Below are 22,339 nucleotides of genomic sequence, written 5' to 3'. Positions count from 1 at the left end.
GAAGTACAAAAAATGCTGCATTTTCTGAACCATTAAGCCCAGTTGTGGGAATCAGAAGCGGATAAAAAAAAGTTCGATTAAATCCGGTTAAAATTTATTTCAAGTTGAACTGCCAATGTTTATTAATCATGATGAATACATTTGTTTGAAGCAAATATTCACTAATTGATAAAGATCGTGATTTTAAAGAATTTCATCGTGTGGCAATTTCTCGTCAACGTTTGAAAAACCGTTATTTGATCTTCTTTACCAATAGCTGATAACTGATAGTTAAAATACTGTGTATTGTAAGAAATTCGGCATTGTAGTCATCACTGCTCAGTAAATACATAATTCGTATTAATATTCATTCCCTTCAAAAACAGATCCCAGACTTTGCAATGACACCAAATTCTAATTTGCCGACTGGGAACGGGAAAATTCGGACGATCGATAACGTAGAAAAATTGTTAACAACATATCGCGACATCTGACGGGACCCTAATAAATGCTCGTCGTCTCTCCGTCGCATTTATTTGGTGTTGGAGGTTAGGAGACCCTCGAGGAGCGTTGGAAAATCATTTTGGATTCTCATCCAGTGCCAGAAAGGTACGAGTGTCTTTCAAGTACTTTTTGTTGTGTTTTTACCAGAATAAATTCTACGAATTTCTGATTGACCATAAATTCTGAAGAATGGAAGTCGTTGAAGTACCTGAGGAGTCTGCAGCAAGGACTCAGTTCACTGTCGATGATATGGATATCGAAATCTTACCTCTGATTTACGAAATCATTCGGAGGTTCGTTCCGCAGTGTTTCATTTCATAGATTTGGGCAATTTCCATTTACCTGTTATCGTCAATATCTCGAAATTCGAATTGTGTTTAAATATTGAATGTGATTTTTCATCTGTCAAGAAAGAAATTTTGTCTTTTAACCCTGCTTATGAACCCATATAACCTTCAAACTGCGATTTGTAGGGGGGAAATTTATTTGAAAGGGAGGAAATCCTTTTCCTAAATGTTAATGGCAAAAGTGGAGCAGAAGGGACTTCTAAGCAGATTATGAATCGCAAATTTAGGCAAATAATCGCCACAATATGAAAAGTAATGGAGTGTTTGATCCTTTTTGGTCTTTTCAGGCTTTGCTATCTGCGAATAAATACTTACTTAGTTTTTTCGGGTTTCAGTGTGGAGAAGGATCCGTACGACAACACTCAAAAGGCCAAAGAGTCACAGGACACTAGTCATAAAATCCTTGAACTGCAGAAGAAATTGGATTCTGCCAGGGCTCAAGTAAGTACTCACCAACATTTAATAAAGAATGTTTTTCTCTTTCCGCAATATAAACACTTTCCAATAGGAAAGGACCCCCCATTTTCATTATCAAATACTCTATGGCCCTCCCCGATTGAACAAACAACCTGAAATAATTTTTCATGTAAAATACTTTTTCAGTAAAAATTTCACTTTTTCCAACATTTTTTTCTGTTTCTACCAATTTTAGAGAAGTAAATTAAAAACTGGAGAGAATGATCAGAGACTACAATTCAAATGAATTCAGTATCAGTTCAGCATTTTGAAATAACAAAAAAATAATTTTTTTTTACAGATAAAACGTCTCCCAGGCATAGAATACAGCAAGGAAGAACAGCTACAGAAACTTGAGACCCTCCGAAAACAATTGAGACTAAAACGAGAGCTTCTGCTGAAATATCGTAACATGTGCACCTTCGAAGTGCCAAAGGTGTCTTAATCTGCCAAAATCATTGAAAGACTACTTTTATCATAAAAAACCTACAATTCCAGCACGAAGTAGGAAAGAAGATCTCAAGAAACTATTTAAGCAAAATTGACTCATCTATCAATCACTTAAAATTGATTGGTAAAAATAGAGATAATCAATTGATCCAAAATGTTGAGATTTTTAATGAGATATCTGGCGAATAATGAACGCCTAGTCTCGAAACTGGCTGAAAGCAAACCAATGAGACGAGCAGCCCAGTTTGTTGTTTACATCTGGCTGAGAACGAAGTCGATTCATGGGAATCATAATCTATCGACTAACCCCAGGGAATTAGCTACACAACTGAAGGATATCGCGAGAAAATATGCAGGCAACATCAGGGAAGGAATCGAGGATGCCAAGAGGGAACTTAAGAAGAAATGATTAGTCAATAATTTAGAAAGATTTCATTAATGAATTTTGAACATTTTTTCTGTGATTGGACGTTAAATAAAATGACTTCGAATTGATTCAGATTGGTTTTTCAATTGGGGGAACTGGGTAACTCTGCCTCAACGGGTTTAAGGTGACAAGTTATTATTTGTTATTATGTTATTGAAAATAATTATGCCAATAATCAATTTTCGGGATTTTGTTATATTCTATGATGAAATATCACTTCTTGTTGAACAAATGGTTGGCTGACTTCTCCAATGACTAGGAGCATTTGCCTATCTCCACCTGTGTATCTCCTCAGGTTCTCAATCCACCATAAAAAATCATCCACTGAATTTACCTTCATAGTTTCAAGTTTTCATCGTTCCGTAAGTCATCTCTTTCGAAAAGATGCTATGAAAAATCCTACAGAATCACTTTCAGGCCCAAATCGCAGGACTTTATCAGCATCATCAGGAGCGAGACCATCGACCACGTACCCAGGTGATACCGTAAACTCTCCCAACTCCAACGACTCATATTTCTGCCTAGCAGACATTAATTCTAGGTTGGGAAATGTCTTCAACGCCCAGGCGACTATTCCCTCGTTCTCAGAAATGGTTATGGTACATGTGGAATACACCAGGATCCCTCCAACCGTCAGCAACTGCACAGCCTGAAAAAAACATCAATTGAAATCATTTTAAACTATTGTTGCAGTCAAATCACGTTCTTTAAATTTTCTCAAATTCTTCAATTTTTGATAAACACCTGGAGTTGTCAGGGTTAAAACACTCATTGTAGAGTTAGAAAAATGGTCGAGTTCAAAAAATACAAAAGAGACCATGTTAGGTGTAAACAATAAAAAAAAAGCAGGAAAAAAAGTTTATTCTACCCAAGAATAGAAAGCGTTCGCTTTCCTCGCCACTCATATTGATAAACAATGCTCATTCAAATTTGATTTGAAATATTTTCTCAACTTTCCGGTAAAATTATACAAAATCTAAACGCATGGGTTCTCTCAAAATCGCTCTCTCAATTAAATCGTACGCGTGTTAACATTTTCTCTCCAGATGAGAAAAATCCCAAGTTGAAAATTTCACGACAAACTTTCTGTTTCATAATCTCCAAATTTGGGAGTAAACAAAATATCTAAATTCCTTTTTTTTTTAACAGAGAAGTGGATTAAGTTAATGCCCAATTGGTGATAAAACAGACAAAAATCTAGCACTCATAATTAATAAAATGAGCTGGTGACAGATACTTTCAATTTGGAGTACTCTGTGTACTCATAAAATGGATAAAAACGAGTTCCGGAGCAAGATGAGGAATCAGAAATTTCCCAAACTTTCCAACAGAGCTAATATTTGTTGTATCCTTTCCCATTTGTGAATAATTGAAATTGATAACGTTACTTTTACTCACAGCAGAAAACAGTCGCCTCTGGAGAGGCACGAAGGATCTCAATTCTTTATGATTTATTTTATTCAAAATCTGGGGTCGTTTTCCAAGGACACTGCAGGGACCATCCAAAAGGATCTTATCAAAACTACCCTGGCAAAATGGTGGTCCGTCCTCGATTTTCTGAATCGTTTCCAGCAAATTGTTGACTGATTTCGTGGAGTCAAAGCAGAAAACTCGAACATTTTTGCAATTAAAATCTGCACAATGATTTTCCAATCTTTTGATCTTTGATTTAATCTTCTCCAGTGCAATCAAAGTCCCGGTGTTCTTCATGAGACAGGATAAATGCGTGGTTTTGTTTCCCGGAGCTGCGCAAACATCCAGAACTGTTTCCCCAGGACGCGGGTCCAGAATTCTGGAACAGATGATTGACGGGAGGTTCTGGAGAAGACCGAAACCCCTCGGAATGTCTTCCTCGACAAGTTGCGGTACTCTAGAGATGGTCTGGGTCATTCTTATCGCGATTCCAGTCCCGCTCCCTCCGCCTAGAAAGATTGAGTCCCGGTTTTGGAGCAGAATTCCATTCCCCAAGAATTTTTTCTCTTCAGAGAACGGCTTGGAGAGGCCCTTTCTGCAGGCACCGGACACGTCTGCGAAGACACTGACTAGCTCTCCAATTTTTGAACCTAGAGATCAGATACTTTGATGTACATTTTTTAATTTTTCTAAAAATTCAGTACAAACTATTAATTTAGGTTTTCATTGATTTTATAAGTTTCTAAAATTGTTGCATCAAAAATAATGTACTTTTCAATGAAAAAAATTGAATGATCGAATGAAAAAACCAATGGTCTGCCAAATCCTGATACGCAAAATGTGAATTTTTTAATGGAAAGATTGATATATTTCACTTGAAGAATCCACACAGGAAAAAGGGAGCCCGGCAAATGATTCATTGAAGAAATTCTCGATTTCCTACACAGATTACCGAAATCATTTTAAAACAGAGGAATGATCTAGCACAACAAACATGATTCTATCACAAGTCGCGAACCTTAAAAAAAAAGACGTCAAATACTTTGAATTATGCTTCAGACAATCTCCACAACCCTAGTTACAAATATTAGAAATTACCCAGAGAATCTTGTCAGTATTAATCGTATTAGAACAAACCACTACTATCTAGGAGCATCACTACACCGAGTAGGAATTATAAATAACCCAGGCTGCTCATATGAAGCAGCATCTCAAGATTTTGACCACATTCTGTGGTGCTACCCAAATTTCCAAATCCAAAGAAACAAATTGGTACCCAGATTAAGGAGATCTGGCTGCACTCCTCTTTATATAACCAATAACTTTGAAAATGGAACAGACTTTAAGTATATAGAAATTATTTGTCAACATATAAACGAATATAAGTTGAGAATTTAGTATTCCAAACAAATCTTATCTACAGAAATCAACACTTTAAATAATAATGAAAAAACTAAAACCGAAAAATTGGAAAGCTTTGATTTGATAGCAATAATTCTGGAGAAAATGTTCTTGATCTTTTCATTACCTGAGCTAAGGCCCATTACTCCAGGTGCGAATACATGAGCACCCCGGAGAACCGCAGATCCGCATATAGCGTCCACAATGGCCTCTTTGGGTTGACAAATAATCTCTGTTGGTTTAACAATTCCAGGCTCATCTTTTTTACGAACAATTATCAATTCTGGCATTTTAGGAAAAGTGGAAAAACTTAAGTCTTCATCTTTCTGGAATAAAAACAGGATAAAAAATTATTAAAATATTATTATGATGAACAAGTGATAATTGTTACATTTGCTTAAATTTTACGTCTTCACAGGATTTTTGGATAATTTTGATTAGTTCATGAGAACTATTAAATGAAGTATTGGCCCTCAAAACTGTACTTCGGGGGCTTGTCTCAAGCCAATTCATTAATTCCTCATATTTTTCCTGTAACATAATTGACAGAATTTAGAAAAAAATGGAAAAACACGTAATTTTCTTTTTTAATAGCTCTTTGGCTACTTTGATGTAATTCAATTGTTATATGAAAAATACCTGAACTATGTCTTCATCAATATTTTGCCCATTATTGCTACAAATTCTCCTGAGATCATTCTTCAATTCTCTTTCGATTTCTTGCGAATGTTTAAAAAACGATTTTTTTTTGTTACTGAATATGTTGTTTACATCTGCCATTTTTGTGAGGTTAATGCCTACAACGTGTGGCGATACTCCATCGCCTCCATGGTATCGATATTTCTTTGTACGATATTCGATATTTCATATCGATATTCTCTTGTTTATGTGTTGATGAGTCTTCAGCGCCCATTGTTCTTAAAAGCGCAAGGGCTTTAGTAGTTATTGTTTCTATTTTTCATTTCGATGATTGTTTCTCAAACATAACTAAAGCAAGGAAGGTTTCTCGCGTTTACGAACAATTAACGTCACACTGACCTAGAAATGATTAAGTTGGGAAGAGAAATGATCACCAAGGGCTGGAGATCTTCAACCTCGACCACTTACCTACCCCCGAATGAACACTTACCGTGGATAAATGTAAGTCGTTCAAGCTGGTAGTCTTAAATCATCTGATCGTTGATGACCATGATGTAGTTGAATTTCGAGGTAAAAGGGTGAGTTTATGATTTTTCGCAGCGTTTTTCAGGAAGGGATTAAGTATTGGAATAAACAATGGAACAAGCAGGTAAAATTGGTCAATGATTTTTCATCATTTGGTGATTGGTTGAGAAGATTACACGACGAAATTTTACGACAAAAGATTATTAATCAAACATATCACACGACAAAATATTATTAAGAGAAATATCACAGATGGAAAAAAAATATTGATTTTAAAATCATACTGTACGTTCTTTCCTAGTTTCCTCCATTGAATCTTCGGAAATTCATTGAATAATAAAATATAGTCAACAAAAAATTAAAACACGTAATATTATGACGAATAATAATTTTTCAAATAAAATTTTCGACTTACAATATTTTCCAGTCATATTTTGTCAGATAATATTACGTCTCTGTAATGATTTGTCGTGCTACCGATTGAGAAGCTGCAGAGGTACACAGAGATAATCGCATGGAATACCTAGAGAAATTCTCCCAGCCTCTAATCAAAGACGAAACTGTCATCGCTTTCACCTCTGGAGATGCACCAGACATTTTCACCCAGAGACTAGTTGTTTAATCTCCCGTCAAGTCATTAATCATAACTTGTTATCAGTCGGAGTATTTAAACACTATTTTCCTCACTTAAAAATAAAACAGCAATTATTTTTGACCTCTTTATTTACTGCCATGGAGAGCACAAAAAATCTACACGTAGCTCACTGACACCTCATCATCACTCCCATAAAAAAACAAATCAAACTTTTACAAAATATCGACATGACACAATTTAAAAAATCTCAGAGCTCCTCACGATCTGCCTTCCACAAATTACATTTAAAACACAATCAATAAGACACCCAAAATCAATAAAATACACCTAAGCCCAAGCCCAGGATGGCGTCACGGGTTTAAAATTGAACTTCTCAGGCTGTCCGACGTGCGTAACCCCCGGGAAGTCCCTCTTCCACTCGAAAGCCTCCCCGAATCGTCCGGGAAATGGACCGGAAGTGGCTTCGAAAGTGTCAATCCCCTCAGATCCAATGAGTATCAATTTTGTATCAATATTTCCAAACGGAACTGCCACCTTCTCAAGGTCACCCCTATAACCCATCACCCATTCTGCTCCAGGTGTTTCTTCGATTAGTTTCGAATTCAGAGTGGAATTTATTTTGTCAGAGATTGAGCCATTTTGTTTAATTTTTCCAATTTCATTGCTTTCAACCGAATTTTTCTCTTTTTTGTCAGTCCCATCGCTATTTTCGAGATGTTTAGACACTTCTGGGGGTGTGGAATGCTCTGGAGGACTTGGAGTGATGGCAGAAGAAACCGGAATGGACTGTTTATGTTCAAAAACGGATTTTCCGTTGCAAAACAATGACTTGGTGGTGGTGAAAATTTTCGTATAATCGATCGCGTGAGTTTCGGCTGGATGTTGCTCGATTATCCAGATGGAGGTGTCTTGGGGGGTGATGATAATCCACTGGACGGGTTTGGAGAGGGTCTCGGGGGCACGACGACGTGCCAGGTAGCGGCCCCAGGAGAGAGCCGAGGAGGAGAGCCAGTTTGAAGACATTATTCTGGCCGCTGACATCACTGTATGCTGCAAACAAAGAGGCGATAGCAGTTATGCGACAGTAGATAAATTATTGAAATCAATAAATTAATACCGAGCCTCCGAATGATTTTTAAAATATTTTTCCTATTGACTTATATCTGTTGAGAATGCCTATCGATCTAAATGGGAAAGTGAACAAAAACATTTAATTATTTGATTAAACAATGTTTATTCATTCATTTCGACTATTGTTCCCTATTTTATTCAAGTGATAATGATAGAGGAGATCAAGACTGAAAATTTAAGATAAAAAAACGATTAATGCAGTGAATGATGTAGATCTCGATGGTCACACTATTATTTAAACTTTCCAAGTTAAAATTGCAATCTGAATGATAAATCATGACAGAACATTCTTCAGACTAAAAAAAATGAAAAGTTTACTTTTGAGAATTGATGAGGTGTTGTATTTTTTGAAAATTGTCAACATTTTCTATGATTAATTTGTAAACAAAATTATCCCCAGAGTGATTTGTGCACATAGTAAAAAATTTATTTACGTTTAAAGTATTATTAAAAATGAATTGCCCAATTTTGACTTTGACGGTGAAAATATGCACCAGAAGTTATTACTTTTCCTATAAAAAATTGTCGTTCATAATTTTTTGGATTTGCAAAAATCATGGCTATGGAATTCTAAATCACTCAAGTCCATTTGTTAAATAGAACAAGAATGTTAGTGGAGAATTAACTGTTTGTTAAGTACTTCTGGTCCTTGACAAAGGTAGAATTCTTTCTGAACTTTGAGAACTATTTTAAACAACGACTTACAGATTCTTCTTTTTCGGCGACTATGATTTCCCCCTCGGTATCCTCACTATTGGGTTCAAACGGTGTCAGTGGTGTTCCTGCGATGATCATGGTGTCCTCGCTTTTCTCTCCCTGAAGAAGATAGTATTCGTCTTGTGATGATAATGCTCCTGGATATGACGATGCTATGATAGCCCGAGTTGGCACACGAGCGGAATTTTTCGCTGAATTCATGTGGTAACCGAATGTATACTTTTTTATCAGTCTCAACATTTTTTGGTAGCTGAAAAAATTATTTTCAGATCAACTATTTCTGTTATCACTCATCTACAAATTTATCCGAATTTTTAACAGTCAATTTACCCTTCAATTTTCTCCCCGAGCGATTTGCAATGATAAAACACATTTTTCATGAATTAAGAAAAATAGTTAATTTCATTTGCAAAAAAATTCATTACACATTCGAAGTTATGTTGCTAAACTAGAAACGAAAAATAATACGATTTGGGGTAAAAAAAAATCATTTCTATAATCTTAAAAAGTATTTTTAACTAGACAAATAATTGAATAGCGAAGTGGTAAAACAAGATAAGTGACTTTTGACTATTGGTTACTTTTCGCTAAATATCTCCAAATCTAGGGAAGATAGGAAAATATTCATACTAAGTTTTTTGTGGAGCAAATTAAGTACTAAAATAAATGTTATCACACAAATTCCGCTATCTCTCATAGATCCGGTGTTATTCCTCTAAATTAGACTCAGAGATAACTTATCATGTTTTACTACTTTGCTACTAAATTATAAAATAATTGAAAATTTTTCAGTCATACATGTAAAATTCACCGACACGGGTATTCTGAAAACAAATTGATTAAACTGAATACACGACATGTTAATAGAACTTACGGTGCAGCAGTGCTATGAATGATTCCAATCAAACTCCGCGGATCGTCCTCCTCTGTCAGCACAGACTTTACGAGAATTCCTCCCGCCTCGAGATTTAAATTCCTCTCCGACGTTGGTTGATATTCAGAGCCGAAGTTGGGGATGTCTGAGGCCATGGTAAGCCACAAAAAATCTTCTTGAGTAAGCACAGCGGAATTCTTGCTACGCTTCGCCGCCTGCCTCCAGCCCTGCTCCAAACCGGCCAATTGAGTGTAGAATAATCGCACCTTAAAGTAGGTATAACATGTCAATGGACAGTTCTATCATTCCTGAATCGTTTAATCACCCCTTCCATACATATGATTATTACATTATCGATTGTTGGGTGCATACCACGTTTTCTTTCGGCGTTTTGTCGAAATTTCGCGAACATTAATCTACATCTTCAGGATTATGAGCTTCCATGTCTGTGGGTAGACCTTATATACCCTCACTGGTGACAGTGGAAGGGGGGGGGGGTATTGAGCCAATCAGGTGTTCCCTCATCATCACTGGTGAGGGTATATAAGGGCTAGGCACAGAAATCCGAGCTCATAGTCCTGAAGATGCAGTCTACAATGTTTACGAACCGTCGACAGAAGGCTGAAACAAAAGGTGATATTCATTTGGAGATTAGGAATATAAATAATATAAATCAAATAATATAAATATTTCCGGCTGCGAAAGCCTAGAAACTAAAATGAATGATTTTTATTTTTATAATCCTAATGATTTGGACTCTTCTTAAACTTACTTAAACAAACTTTTGTTAGACGGTAGGGGATCGACTTGGGCATTTGGTGAATGGCTGGTTCATCGTTAATCAATGACTACGTGATGGTCAATGAATCAATGGTAGAGTACTGGTAGCATAGCAGTCTGGCACTTCTTTTTTTTGTAGAGTTTATTCATAAGTATTTCTGTGTATTTGGTGTGACAGGTACATGATAAACTTCTTAAAAATGTTATGTATAAAATTTGAGCAGAGATTAGGTGGAATGGATGGATGGGACAGGAAGTGAGTTGGTTAATTCCGTTTATTTTGTACACTTAGATGATGTTTTACAAACATGATAAATTTTGATAAATTAGATGATGATTAGTGGAGTGTATCTTCAACGTGATATGTTTTGATTTAGTTGTGAAAACTCCCCATGAGATACGTTGAGGTTCCGGACAATGAATTCCCAATAGATGATTTTTCCGGTGATCAAACCAGATGAGTTTCGATGGGGTACTGACCACCATAACAAGCGCGACACTCTTTGTGACGTCTCATTGTGGTCAAAGGTGATGGGTGGACTAGGAGGGCCTATTTTTTCGGATCCCCTAATGTTTAAGAGCCTATCCCGGAAAATGATTCTTCCATTAATAGACTACCCAAGAAAATTTTCCAAAAAAAATTTAAACAAATTGTAGTGGTTGCGCGAAGCGGTTTAAGTTCAAGTAAAATGTCTGAGCTACTGGCAGTTAAAGGTTATAAAAATTGGGTAGAAGTTAAATACCCTCAATGACGGTCCCGTGTCAGGTAGTAGGAATGACCGCGGGTGGTGCTTCGGGTGTCGTCCAGGTAGTACCTAAGGGGCTTCAGTGACATTCGAGAATTGTCAGTATTATGTAATGAATTATACTTAGAATTAAGCTATTTTTACGATCCAAATTTTGTTGAAATTTCTGTAAATTGATTTACTTAACAATGTCTATTTTGTAATAAAAATATAAATAATTGAGAGATCTTCATATTCGAAATGAAATTATATGCCATAACCAGGTTAACGTACTAAGGGTTCAGTTCCTTTTCAGGAAAGGTCAGTCCGGCAGGCCAAATTTTTTTGCCTGGGTTCCATTTCACTGTATACGACCGTCATAAAAGCACCGGATGAGTCGGACACCTGTCTCTACACGAAAATTTGACAATTTTCTTTCCTGTTTTTCACCACATTGCATTTACAAAAAAAAAATTTCTTCCCTCTAAATGATAGTCAGATAGTTCAATGATCATCTAACCGAATCGAGAAGAATATCGAAAACTCCCGAAGCGTCGTAGACACCACCGAAAATCCCTAAATTGAACAGAAATTACGATTTTTATTTTCATAACAAATCGTTTTTTTGTTGGGAGAAAAATCTTATCTTACTCTTAGCCTTTCTGCCGGAAAGTGTACGAGAGTTCATAACGAAAGGTCGAGTCATTGTATTTAAAAAAAATTATTATTGCATTTGGTCTGTCCGTCACGTGTAAAAGTCCATAAGAAATGAAACCAGTTGGCGCAACTTCTAAAAATGTTTTTAAAAATCCGAAAAAATTCACATATGATCCTGATATTTTTAGCTATGTGTACCACGAATAGGCAGAGTGAAATTCGATTTCCTTCACCTATGAGCCATTCTAGGGTAGACCCAGGAGGACATTTTGATCAAATGATCACCAGATTTTGAACATGATTCAGGAAAAATGTGACTCCAGTAATGGACAGTATTGAGGGAACTTGGTATGTCGGGATGAAAATTAATCATCTGCCCATAGCTGTTCGGGTGGCGGAAAAAATATCCCGGAACAAAAGCCCGGACAAAATATCCCCCCCGGTCACGAATATCATCCCCCTTTCCCTTCTCTCTTCGGGCCTGCTAAGCCCCCCTCCCTTTTTTTATGTACTAACGCAGAGGGGTTCTGTGACAGACCACCAGCGGGAGTCGAGGGGGCGCATCGCCTCGTGGCGGGGTTCAGGATGGAGCCCCGGTAGGGGAGTTGTCGACCCCAATAAAACAAAAATTATCAATTTATATTTTAAAAACTGTGAATGTGGTGAATAATTTAGTACAAATAAATCCTTTTTTTTCGGAATTTTTCATTTGAAATCAAAATATGTTTGAAATAAATTAAAGAATGAAAAATTAAGATTTATCTTGGGGATATGTTTTCCGAGATTCCTGTGTTCAGTTCATGTCATCATTTCATAGTTTTTCCACTCGCGAACAGTAGCGAAATGTTTAGAATAGTTTCAAAAAACAGAACCAGAGAAGGAACACAAAGGAGTGAATAAACAAGGGCCTTTTATCAAATCGGTCCAGAGTGTGAAAACGTTGATCATTAAGAGTCAGTTGCTCTGGAGACACCATAGGAGAAAAATCTACCTTCTGCGTACGATAAATAAAGGATTATAGTTCATAGTCAAATCGTTTTGATATTATTCAGATAATCACTGTCCATAATCTAATAGACAGCTCGAGATGGTCGATACTGCAGAGCAGTAGATGAAAATAAATATATGAGCGGATGAATTGATCTATAATTATCAGGTCTAATGAGTATTTTGTTTAGAAACGTGTTTTGTGTGGACAAAGGGGGTTGTTTTGAGGAAAAACCACTGAGACAGTATATGATCACACTAGTCTAGCACCCGAACCGCATGACCGTTATATAAGTTTTCCGTCTGACATAAGAGTGTAAAGGGAACCCTTACCATATGCCAGAAGGGATCCTCAGCAGCCAGTGTATTAGCCGTGAGTCTGGTTGCTTCAGCATTTTCCTTCAGCCCTTTCCTGATCTTATCACAGACCTCCTCCCTCCCAACACACGGTGCCTCAATGGTATTATGCCAATGGTGATGTATGAGTTGCCAGGTCAGACTGCCCTCCAGGAGGCCAGCAGCGTATGCTTGGACTGTATCTGAGTAATTTGGTGATGTTTCAATCTCGACGAATGACCAACCTGTCTCCTGAATCCTTGTCCTGTAGTACGCCCTTGCTGCTCGTCTTGGTAGTGTCTCAAGATCATTACCTTGGCCCCAGAAATCGATCTTATACCCCGTTTTGGGGTTCCAGGTTACCACCGCAGCGTATGTTCCATCGTTTTCAACCCTGAAATTTTCAATTTTTTTAATATTCTGTAAGGGATGATGTCATGGCCTTTGAAGGCCGGAGAACTAGGGTGACGGTCGCATTGGGAATTTCGATTTCATAGGTAAAACTGGAGGATTACAGTTTGAAGAGAAGGATGGGATTTCATCCCTGAAATCCCATCCTTCCTGAAAAATATTCCGTAAAAATTACGGAACAGTTACGCACTTTTTCAGTGAATTTTCCAGAAAAAGTCCAAAACGTTCCAGAAAAAATAAGGAATGTTCAGTAAAAAAATGCTTCACTGTTCAGCAATTTTGACTGAATACTGTTATGACTGACAGATTACGGAGCAGGCTTGTAATTTTTCAAGAATTTTTCTCCCCGTGTGGCCTGCTAATAAATATTTTTTGGAAAAAAGAAAAAAACTGAGATATCTCGAATGGGTACATATATTTTAATCAATTGAGATGACGTACATCGAAACAAAAATTTTTGACAGGTGAAACATTGAAAAAGATCGGTTTGGTTTGGAGATATTCAAGAAAATCGATTTTGATATAAAGTGGATTATCTTATAAACTAATGACCCGATCCAGCCGTTGTTCAATACAAAGCATTTCATTGCGAAGCGGAAATTTCATGCCGAATTTCAAGTCGATGAATACATTTTTGGCAGTGTTACCGTGCTAACAAACTTTTTGTTGGATAAAACAGAAAAATTGGAATATCTCGAAACCTTAGTAAGAATGGGTATACATACCTATATCTTAGGAGGTGAAAAATGGAAATCAGTTCGGTAGTTTTCCAGAACTTTGTTATAACCGGTTCAAAACGAAACGGAAATTTATGAAAAACGGCTGGACCAATCGAGCTGAATTTTTGGACAGATTTAGTCCTTAGTAATACCTCTGATTTGACGACATTCAACCTTTCTCAGAATAACTTTAGCCACTTATTCCTTTGATTTTCTAAAAGAGTGGACCAAGTTAACAATACGCACATACACACATGGCCCTTACATTGAATATTTTTACATTTCAGACCATTCTACATCATTTCCAAGCAAAATTAGAAAATCCGAAAATCAGAGGATTACAAATCTTCCATTTGGAGCCAAAAGGTCGTCTTTTATAAACTTAAACGGAATTCTGGTGCAAGCCATTTTGTTTGTCTCCGCGAAGTGACAAATATTGATGGTTTACCTTCCGAATTCACCAAACACAATGGCGCCGATTCCCATGAGGGCAACGGCAACCAAAATGTACGTGGAGATACGGGTCTGCAGCCAGGAGGCTCCTACTACCTTCAGCATTTTGGCTCATCTGTGAGCTACGTGATTGATAAATCTTACTTCTCTGTGGCATAAACACTCGTGGTCAAAAATATTATTTTTACATGAATTGAATCAGTGGTACAACGACGTTCGGCGTTCTCAACCCATCGATTACAGATTTTTTTTTGTCTCCTTGGCACCTGCGGTAGTTAGCACTAGCAGGCACTCGTCCCCGGTTTTCTACAACACCAAAAGATTTTTATCTTTAAATATTTTTATTTTTAGTTTCAACTAGTATTGCAGAGTCCTGCTGCCTACCCCCCCCCCCTTCCCTGCCCTCCCTCCCTGATAAGCATTCATACCGGTTTTATCCCTATCATATTTTTAGATAATGGACAACTTCCCCGCCAGTTACATCCTCGTACCAGTCACTAAGAAGTATATACACCCCCTCCCCCATCCCCTGGGGTGAAATTTGAGTGGGACCTATTAATTTATGAAGAGCAATAGTTCAATTAAAGGTCTGGTAAGAAATATTAAATGACGACAAGAATGTGAATAAAATTATCATTTAGAAGTTTTTAAACTCCTAAAAAGAATAAACTTACTCCATCTCATATAAAAAATTAAGGTACAATATAAAATGGATGTAGTCATTGTGATAGCGATTAAGAACTTGGTCGATTAAAAATTCGTGTACAAAATTCATTGATAAACTTCCCAGGAATTTTTAACCCATTTAATTTCCATTGAAAATTCAACTTTTATCGTTTTCAAAAATACTTGAAAATTGTTTAAATGAAATTTACAGGGACCAATTGGTCATGTTTCCCGCTATACGTGTTGAGTAACTGCGAGTATAATTTATCGATGACTCAGTTTTTAAGTTTTTCTCTATCGATAATTCATGGTGGACTAGACATTATGAGTTATTATTGATTCAGTTAGGCGGGACGACATGTGTAACGGATTGATGCGTCATTCCTCTTAGATGGGAGGGTCTAATCGTCTTTAGTTCTTATTCCAAATAAAATTCGGTTTAGCTCCGATTGCATTTCGTGTGCAATACTTGTGACGTATGGCGGATATTATTTCAGGAATAGATGAATTCTTATATTTTCTTTTTCGGAAAACGGTGAAATAAAAATTTTAAAACGTGAAGAAACAATTCGAGAAATGTTATTTCACGTTTAGATAATAGAAATTATTATAAGAAATTATCAACTCCATTATTTTTATAATTCTGAAAAGAAAAAGATGCCAACAATTTAATGAAACGAGATCGTCCGCGCGTGCTACGCACGCGCCATCTTTTCCAAATCATAAGAATTGAAAACTCTAGAAAATGAATGCTCTTATTCTATCTTCGAAGTTAAAATTAAAACTCATGGAAAAAGACAATTGGGAAAATCTTAATATATTTCGATTGCTCTAAGATTGCATATACTATACAGTGCGAGGCAGCATACGGTATACAGAATCGAGAACATTTCCGCAAATTCGAGATTTAGCTATAATAGCGACAGCAATCAGTCAAGTCAGGAAGAGGGCGTTCTTAGTCTCATAATAATCTAATCTAATAATTAAAGATTTTCTAATTATTTGTGAACATCAAATTATGCGATTGAGATTATTTATTCCCTTCACATAACCAAGAACATCGCTGCTTGCGAATTTTTTTTCGTGAGTAGTAGTGCAGGAGACATTGTTGCCGCACTAAGGTGTATACCTGCGACTTACAACCGTAGGGAAGGTTCAAACTGAATGTCTGCAAAAAAATCGCGTTTTAAATTTTTATTAATGAAACCATTAACTCCAAACCTATGCCACTTGCGTTCAATAAACATTTACAGGAGTGGGACGGATTTTGAAATGAAAACAAAAATAATGTTCCAACAATTATAATTGACATTACAACATATGTTAAGAACTATGAACAAACATTAACATGAATACATCCTTTGTATCACTTATCTGTGATTCCGGAGAGCTTTATCTACTTTAATCATAAAATTAATTAGTCTTCAGTTTTCTCTGTTATATATAAAAAATACAAATGTTTAGTAATACTTTTTCTTCAAAAACAGGGCCATATATTGAAATAAATTCTGAATAAATACTAATGTTCATGAATAGATTATTATAATTCCATCTGTTTTGGTTGTTAAAGCTAAATGAGTATTAACGTTACTGCTATGAAGTTGGCAGTCTTTAAAAGTAAAAAATCAGATTCTTAAAGAGCTCAAGCTTGTCAATGTTTCATTTTTGTGTAAAAAAATAACAGTATTAAACTTGTTATAGAATTCAATTTTTGCGTAAAAAAATAACAGTGTTAAACTTGTTATAGAACTCAATTTTTGTGTGAAAAAATAACAGTTTAGAACTTGTTATAGAAAAAATTTTCAATTTTGCAATTGAACTTCCAGAGTAAATAGCCCGTCATTAAAGCTATTCAGCTTTCAGTTTCTGAAACAAAAAAGATTATCTGTTCTTAATAACTGTTTAATGAATGATTCAATGCATTTTCATTTATATTTCCATAGAAAATTTTTTTTATTAATGTTCTAATGAAAATATTATACTGAATTCTGCTTGAAACTAAGCCAACATTAGATGAAAATATTGCAATATTCTCTTGCATTGAAGGGAGAATAGTGAAAAATTAAAAGTAATTAAATTTGGATAACCATAACCATTAATAAAAAAAAGTACCTTATTCGCGACGTCCATCGCCTCTCCAGATGCAGATTCAGCTGCCCCTCGTTTGAGAATGAGAGGAGGTGCTTCGACAGCATCATCCAACTCATCTTCATTGAGGGCTACATCCTCAGTCAGGACTGCAATGTCATCCATGCTGTTAATATTCAGAACAAAACCATCCCCACGACAATCAACTCGACCTTTAATGGTCATTTTGATTCCCTCGATCAAATCTTCTCTCGGGATGTATGTTACCACATGAATGGTCATGCGATGAACCCTTGTACAAAACATGCCAGATCCATAACTCGAACCACTTACCGTGGTAATGCTTCTGAATGGCTCTTTGAGCCATCCAGTGATCTGGACTGGCCCGCGAGCAGCACAAACGTTCTCCATCTCAATTTTTTATATGAGATGACCTTCGACCTTCCATTGTCAGCTCCATTCGTAATGTTAAATGTGCCAAAGATGTCGAAAGTGCTCCTACGTGCAAATTGAAATTCTTTGTCGCTCACAGTGTCCGTTGATCGCCGATACTGTGGATTGGCCGCTTTAATAATCCCTCCAGTGATTTTTATTATCTAAAAAGTAAAATTTCAAATTTTTCATATATTCTCATAGATATTCATACAGATATTCGCATAGATATTCATATAGATATTCATTTTGTTTCCAAAACAGAAAACTGACCTAGAAAACTGAACTGGGCATTTATGTTATTTATTCGTTGATATTTTTTTTCCCTCAAGGTTCCCTACAAATAAATAACGTACGTTCTTACGTTCATTTATTTGCAACGAACCTATCGGGAAATATTCGATAATTTCGGAGCTCTTGTGGTATTATATGCGATAATTTTTTCATAATTCTGCGGGTAGGCTATATATAAAAAAAACAAACGATAACTTAACCAAATAAACCTCTCTTCATTTCATGGCACAATTCTCTTTGCCGAAATTTGGATAGGAAAAATAATCTCCTGAATACCACTCGAGCTTCAACATTATCGAGTATTTCCCTCTAGGTACCCTACCACTCTTGTGGTATTATATGTGACAATTTCACTTTTTTTCTTTTTTAATGGAAATCACCTGTACCTGATACATCTTGATCTCATCCTTGTATTTGAGAGCATCATCCCCCGAGCAAAGTATGCGAACCCTTCTGCCATCATTGTTATTTAAAATGCACTTGTAAATCCACTTAGATGGAGACTTTGGCAACTCTCTCAGGCCTTCAATGCAGTCGACGTAGCCGATGATTTTCCTAAGAAAAAAAAAATGAAATTACTCTCCGAACACGTGTCAATGATAGGTTATGATGATTGAATGCATAATAAATTTTTGAAATATGTTCATTTTTTAAAAATAATAATAGGAATACTTACATGAGTGTAGCTGCAACATTGAAATGATCAATGGCTCTGTTGGTCGTATATTTAATAGGTGGAGATGTCATGATGTTTCACGATTATAAATTATCTCCTTTTTATAATAGGATAAAAACACTCAAACACGTTGCCAAATGTGATGGTTTTTACCGGTTCATTTGTTCCAGCCCAATGTGCGACTAATATAATCGACAGATGTCGCTTCGGTTTCTGTCTTACGCTTACGCATTTTCGAGATATTTCTTCGAGAAATATCGATATCGATCTGTACACGGGTCTCCTTTTTATAATAGGACATATTGCAGTATCTTTTATAGTTATGGATAGAATACACTAAAAATTCGCTAATTTTGCATCTTTGCAGTCGTCAATTAAATTATAAAAAAGACAGTGCAGAGTTACATCGTATTTAAAGATAAAATCCAAAAGAAAACATGATGGCTCACATGATGATTAAATAAATTTGAAAAGACATCTCATGTTATATACAATCATAGAAAAAAATTGAAAAATGGGTTTCTTCACATTAAATTCACGTAAAATGTGCCATATATATTGATATATTTTGATGTTTTGGTATACTCTACCATTATACGAGGGTTTGCTTACAAAGCCAAAAAACAACAGAACAATAGAGCAAGAAAATAACAGTATACTTTTCAAAGAATAAGAAAATGTAACAAACTGATAGATATGAGCACACAACTAATTTAAAGCAGTCAATAAGTTGTCGATAAAACTTTCAAAATGTTCAAAATTTTGGAAGTCAGATTTTAAAAATTGTTTCTTTCACAATTCATAAATCTATCGCTTTCAATGTGAAGGGTCAAAATACCTGTTTAACAAAAAAAAATAATATTATTTAGTTGAATAGCTTCTCGTATCATCAAAAATATGAAATAAAAATGATTAAATTACACTTCACGACATTGTCACCATTTTGTTGATAGTCTGCCTCCTTTGAAAACATTTTTAACTTAAAATTAGCGGAAATCCCCAGAATAACACGTGTATCAGCTGAAAATGACAAACATTTTTTCATGTAAAAATAAATGTCATTGATTGAGCAACGGATACTGTAATCATTGGTAGCTAAAAATATTTTTTGCCGTTTCTCCTGTTATTATCGAACATTTTTCAGAAGCAGAAAAAACCGGGGGAACGAAATTCATGAAGATAAAAACATTTCAACATTATAAAATACTTTAAAATGAAAAATAGTGCAATGTCCTCTTAAAACTTTCCGTATTTTTTCACCTTTTGATTCTCATTAAGAAAAAAAAATGATTCCGTGAGCAAATTTGTTTATTGATTCAAAAGTATTCGATTCAAAACTATTTTTCTGAAAATGAGACGGGTAATCAGTAACAAATTTCATTAAATTTCAAAAACATGTAGAACTAAATTAGGAATGTTTTTTCATCGCATACTTGCGGTGGTATTCCCCGACGTCAAATGACTAAGTCGATGAAAAAAACAATCATGTACACGATCTAGATCTTTCGTCCCGACGATTGTTATCGTTATCAAATCTCGCTAATCAATGCCGATGCATCATCTTGCCTCGTGCCACTTGTTTATCGTATTATTCATTCTTGCACGGTGTGCTTCCGGAAATAAAATTAAAAAAAGGAGTGAAAAATCATTGTTGTATAAAATAATATTTTCATTCGCGTTCTTACATTATCCCAATTCTTCTCAACGTTCTTCCAATTCAATTACCCTCAATGTAAATTCCTTAAGTGGCTATGTCACTTACCATCAAAGTAAAAATTTCAATCCGGTTATTTAGTAAAGTGAAATGATTATTTTGAAAACCATAAATTGTGAGGCTCTACATAAGCATGAGAATTCCTTTTTCGAAAAATACCCATTTCGCTCTAAAAAATAATGGGACTGAAAATTTTACTCTGATGGTAAGTCAGATGGCCACTTAATTGAAATTACCTCCAATGAAGACTAATCCGCCTTTTTCCCGGAAATTTACAAACATCCTAGACCCAACGACACAAGTCCCCAATCCCCCCCCCCTGAGAATTCCTTTAACTGCCAAGTTTATATTAATTTGGCACTTCAGCAAGATAGTCATTTGAGCTAGAGAATCACCTCACAAATCGGTTGTTGAAAAACTACTGTTTCACAAATAAAATATCAGTTTTATTTTAAGAACTAACCTTTGTTCAGAATTATTTATATTTTTTTAATTTTTACCTCAGCTGATAGGTTTATACAGCTATATACAATATGAAAAGTTGTAAAGAATATAATGCAATAAGAAAATGGAAAATAGTTGAACATGGTGATTTATCAGAGTGGAGATTGGTTATATACGAATAACAATTTTTTTTTATACAGATTTAGACTTTAATGTTACTTTGGTTAAGAAATTTCTTCAGCACTTGGATAGCTTGTTCTTTTAATTATTTAAAAAATGTACGTGCTTCATGCGGTTAAAATTTTATTTATTGAGAATCCAACATCTTAATCCGTAATGAAAGAATGTAAAAATATCTCTAGCTCTGTTCCCACCAGAAAAACTCAAATTATTACAAAAGATTATGTTGAGGTATTAGAAATATTTTAAGAAAAAGGGAAAATGAATTAATAAATAAGAAATGAATAGTTTTAAATAATTCAATTATACAAATAATCCTCACTCTAAAGTTCTCGATGTTTTAAATTATTACCATGAAAATTTTTTATTGTTATTGATAAATTCATTGATTTTTCTTCATTTAAAGACTATGAAAAATGGTCAATGTTCTATTTAAAAGAGAGAACGAGTGCAGGGTTTCACTTTTGAATTTTAAGAAGAATAAAAATCCAATTTAAAGGAACAAGTAGTTCGTGATAATTCGCTGCGAATAAACAATCCAAAAATCATTTAATATTATAGGATAATAGTACAATATTTTCATCCATTCTTTTTATTTTCTAAGGTAAATCAAAGTGACAGACAAAGCTGTAAAAATATGAATAAAATTTTCAGAACGGAGGTTAAATCCTCCCCTCTATTCCAACATAAGGTGCGAATGACGTTCAACCACGTGACAATCATGAGTAGTAGTCCCGGAATCCCACTTCAAAAATCGAAAACTTTGCGAAGTATCCGACGAGAAAAACTTTTTAAAAAATTACCAAAACAAAATGGTAAAGCCCAACTCGGATGTTTCCCTCAAAGCCCACATCCCACCTACATAATATGGAGCGCGGAGCAGCCGACAAAAAAATTCCCACAAATGTTCTAAAATAATCCGAAAACTGGTACTTACAATTGATGAAAAAATCCCGTTCGTTGAATCGCCACCAGAAATTCGTATTTAAACTCATAGAGATTATTGCATCAAGCGAACAACAAAAGGATAAACAATTTATTAATCGCAATGGACCAGTTGCTCCGACACTGAAGTCCAAAGCGCTTTTCATTCACTTTTAACTTTGAGTTATGGCTTCGGTGGCGTTCCACGCACAACTAGCAACTACTTCGTGCCTCAGCTTCGGCGGACATCGTACCCTGGTCATACAGACGAAGATACTGTCTGATAAATTTGATGGGGTGGGGGGAAAGAGAAAGAGATCAGCGGGAGATGTCTGCACACACTGTGAAACCGGTAACATACATATTCTTATACATATAACTTGGAAACTACTCTA

At 35.5% G+C, this 22,339-nt stretch overlaps 3 protein-coding genes and 1 long non-coding RNA gene across 6 annotated transcripts; 2 read left to right on the top strand and 2 right to left on the bottom strand.

Moving 5' to 3' along the window:
* The first annotated feature begins 536 nt into the window (after positions 1–536).
* Med9 (Mediator complex subunit 9) lies at positions 537–1,886 on the top strand. Its single transcript, XM_064118205.1, has 4 exons — positions 537–588; positions 672–776; positions 1,166–1,271; positions 1,588–1,886. Exons 2-4 carry the CDS (start codon positions 673–675, stop codon positions 1,729–1,731), a joined length of 354 nt encoding a protein of 117 aa, XP_063974275.1. The 5' UTR covers positions 537–588; position 672; the 3' UTR covers positions 1,732–1,886.
* A 286-nt stretch (positions 1,887–2,172) lies between these two features.
* LOC135160985 (tRNA (cytosine(72)-C(5))-methyltransferase NSUN6) lies at positions 2,173–5,900 on the bottom strand. 2 transcript variants are annotated; one of them, XM_064118203.1, is made up of 5 exons: positions 5,617–5,900; positions 5,386–5,508; positions 5,105–5,303; positions 3,562–4,226; positions 2,174–2,812 (listed from the first exon to the last, which is right to left on the bottom strand). In XM_064118203.1, exons 1-5 carry the CDS (start codon positions 5,755–5,757, stop codon positions 2,531–2,533), a joined length of 1,410 nt encoding a protein of 469 aa, XP_063974273.1. In that variant the 5' UTR covers positions 5,758–5,900; the 3' UTR covers positions 2,174–2,530. The 2 variants fall into 2 exon arrangements, with proteins under 2 accessions (XP_063974274.1, XP_063974273.1); XM_064118204.1 differs by lacking the exon at positions 5,386–5,508 and having other exon boundaries at positions 2,173–2,812.
* Positions 5,901–5,987: 87 nt separating this feature from the next.
* On the top strand, positions 5,988–7,569 carry LOC135160988 (uncharacterized). Of its 2 annotated transcripts, none has more exons than XR_010298668.1 (2): positions 5,988–6,117; positions 6,227–7,569. It is a non-coding gene; the product is annotated as an uncharacterized LOC135160988 (long non-coding RNA). The 2 variants fall into 2 exon arrangements; XR_010298667.1 differs by having other exon boundaries at positions 5,994–6,117; positions 6,217–7,569.
* On the bottom strand, positions 6,847–22,183 carry LOC135160984 (putative phospholipase B-like lamina ancestor). Its single transcript, XM_064118202.1, has 6 exons — positions 21,958–22,183; positions 14,522–14,832; positions 12,941–13,337; positions 9,459–9,724; positions 8,573–8,834; positions 6,847–7,786 (listed from the first exon to the last, which is right to left on the bottom strand). Exons 2-6 carry the CDS (start codon positions 14,629–14,631, stop codon positions 7,064–7,066), a joined length of 1,758 nt encoding a protein of 585 aa, XP_063974272.1. The 5' UTR covers positions 14,632–14,832; positions 21,958–22,183; the 3' UTR covers positions 6,847–7,063.
* Positions 22,184–22,339: the final 156 nt, after the last annotated feature.

Source organism: Diachasmimorpha longicaudata, chromosome 3 (assembly GCF_034640455.1).
Source record: "Diachasmimorpha longicaudata isolate KC_UGA_2023 chromosome 3, iyDiaLong2, whole genome shotgun sequence".
Classification (NCBI taxonomy): Eukaryota; Metazoa; Arthropoda; class Insecta; order Hymenoptera; family Braconidae; genus Diachasmimorpha; species Diachasmimorpha longicaudata.
This window is presented reverse-complemented; position numbering and strand designations above follow the sequence as displayed.